Here is a 1,715-nt window from a genome sequence, read left to right as displayed (position 1 = left end):
AAATGCTGCCGTTGCCGAGGCTGCAGCGGACTGGCTCGCAGTGATCCAGGCTCGCTTCTACCCTAATTAAGCAAGAGCTGATTGTTCCTCAACTTTGCCCTGTCTGGAGAGCAGGAGTGTCTGTGGGGAGACGGTGCTGGGCGACAGGGAAGCTGGTACTCACAGGTCAAACACCAGGAAGAAGAAGGTGCTGGATTCATAGCTGTCCTTCAGCTGGACTGCAGTAAAACACAGAGTGTGTGAGCACAGCACGTTCCTGCCCACTAGCGGACTAAAAATCGCTGATTTAATTGCTAATGTGATTAATGAGGAGTTGAGCTTCATTAGTGTTTTGGCTGGGAGAAGCCTGGGCACTGCTGGTGGGTGTACCGAGGTAGAGCAGACAATACTCTGAGCAGGTGCCCTGTTGCGTTAGGACCATCAGAGGTCTGAGCCTCCAGGGATTTCACCCCAAAAACCCTTCCTGGAGACATCCCAAAGAATAAATGGGGCAGAAACCCCCTTGCCCTGACACTCAGCCTGACTTACTGACGTTGGGGTGGCCCGAGACTTTCCGGAGAATGTCGATCTCTTTCGTGGTGGCCTCTCGCAGTTCCTGCACCTCCTTGGGCGATATGTTACCTGCCGTGATGTCGATGATCTTCACGGCATACTCCTGCTGGGTGGCTTTGTGAATGCACCGACGGACGACGCTGCTCACCCCCCTGCCAGGGACAACACGGACAAGATGGGGGTTTCCAGCCTGACCTCACACCCGCGCCATCAGCACCTGGGCTGGTTGTTATTCCCATGCACGACTGGGTCTCTCTCTGTCTTGGTGGGACAGAAGGTTTTGAGCTAATGGAAAGCGCTGGTTCATGCTATTTTTAATCCCATGCTGCCATGGGCCCTGTTCATATCAGATTCCCAGGGGACACCATTCCTATCGGGGACGGGAGTATGTGAAACCACAGTTTGCCAAAAACAAGCTTTACCTGCCCAAAATCTCCTTTGGCTCATATTTGTCATAAAACTCCTTGGATGTGTTCCAGTCCGGCAAGTCGTCTTCCTTGGTCATCACTGGCTCCGGCCTGCTGGCACCCGCCTGCTGGCACCCTGGGCTTGTCAGCTGGCAGAAAGTGGCTGCGAGGAGGAAAGGGCAGGGATGGGTGCTCGGTGCACCCAGGGCAGGAGCAGGGACCTGCCCCATCCCTGATGCCCCCACCCAGAGGGGAAAACATTGAGCTGGAGAAGGAGGAGGAAGATGAGGAGGAACGCTGGAGCACAGACCAAAGGGGATATTTCACTGGTTGGAAAAGCAACGCTTTGCCCTCAGGATGCTGTGGAGATGCCCTTGAGTCGACAGGAGAAATCCCACTGCATCCCCCACAGCCTGGCTGTCCCCAAGGGCAGGAGCAGCCTGGCTGGGGCCAAGGCTTTGGGAAGTGCAGCGGCACCTCCAAACCTTGTCCCTCCCTGCAGAGAACCTGCAGGCAGCCTGCAGGGCGTCACCCCCAGCTCCTACCCCGAGCTGATGGCTACACCACGCTGCTCACGTTCCTCCCACAGGGAGAGAGCGCTGGCGGGGCCGGCAGGGGTTGAGGTGCACCTTAAGCTGCCAAAGGTGCACAGCAGGTCCAAAGGTCCCCAGCAGCAGCCTCCAGACACACCACCCCACGCTGGCACCGCTCAAAGACCCCTGCAAAGTGGCTTTTTTCCTTTTTTTTTTTTTTTTT

General features: G+C 56.3%; 1 protein-coding gene across 2 annotated transcripts in view; it reads right to left on the bottom strand.

The window, feature by feature from the left end:
* Positions 1-1,096, bottom strand: part of PHKG1 (phosphorylase kinase, gamma 1 (muscle)) — a 5,221-nt gene extending 4,125 nt beyond the window's left edge. Inside the window, exons 1-3 of one of the 2 annotated variants that reach the window (XM_010140313.1) lie at positions 975-1,096; positions 529-704; positions 164-218 (exon numbers count right to left, since the gene is read on the bottom strand). In XM_010140313.1, coding sequence (XP_010138615.1) covers positions 164-218; positions 529-704; positions 975-1,057 — 314 coding nt within the window. In that variant the 5' untranslated portion in view covers positions 1,058-1,096. The remainder of the gene's footprint in view (positions 1-163; positions 219-528; positions 705-974) is intronic. The other variant, XM_010140315.1, reaches the window with a different exon arrangement.
* Between the last annotated feature and the right edge of the window lie 619 nt (positions 1,097-1,715).

This window comes from Buceros rhinoceros, unplaced genomic scaffold (genome assembly GCF_000710305.1).
Source record: "Buceros rhinoceros silvestris isolate BGI_N320 unplaced genomic scaffold, ASM71030v1 scaffold22417, whole genome shotgun sequence".
NCBI classification, from domain to species: domain Eukaryota; kingdom Metazoa; phylum Chordata; class Aves; order Bucerotiformes; family Bucerotidae; genus Buceros; species Buceros rhinoceros.
Note: the sequence above shows the minus strand (reverse complement) of the source record. Positions and strands in the feature narration are given on the sequence as shown.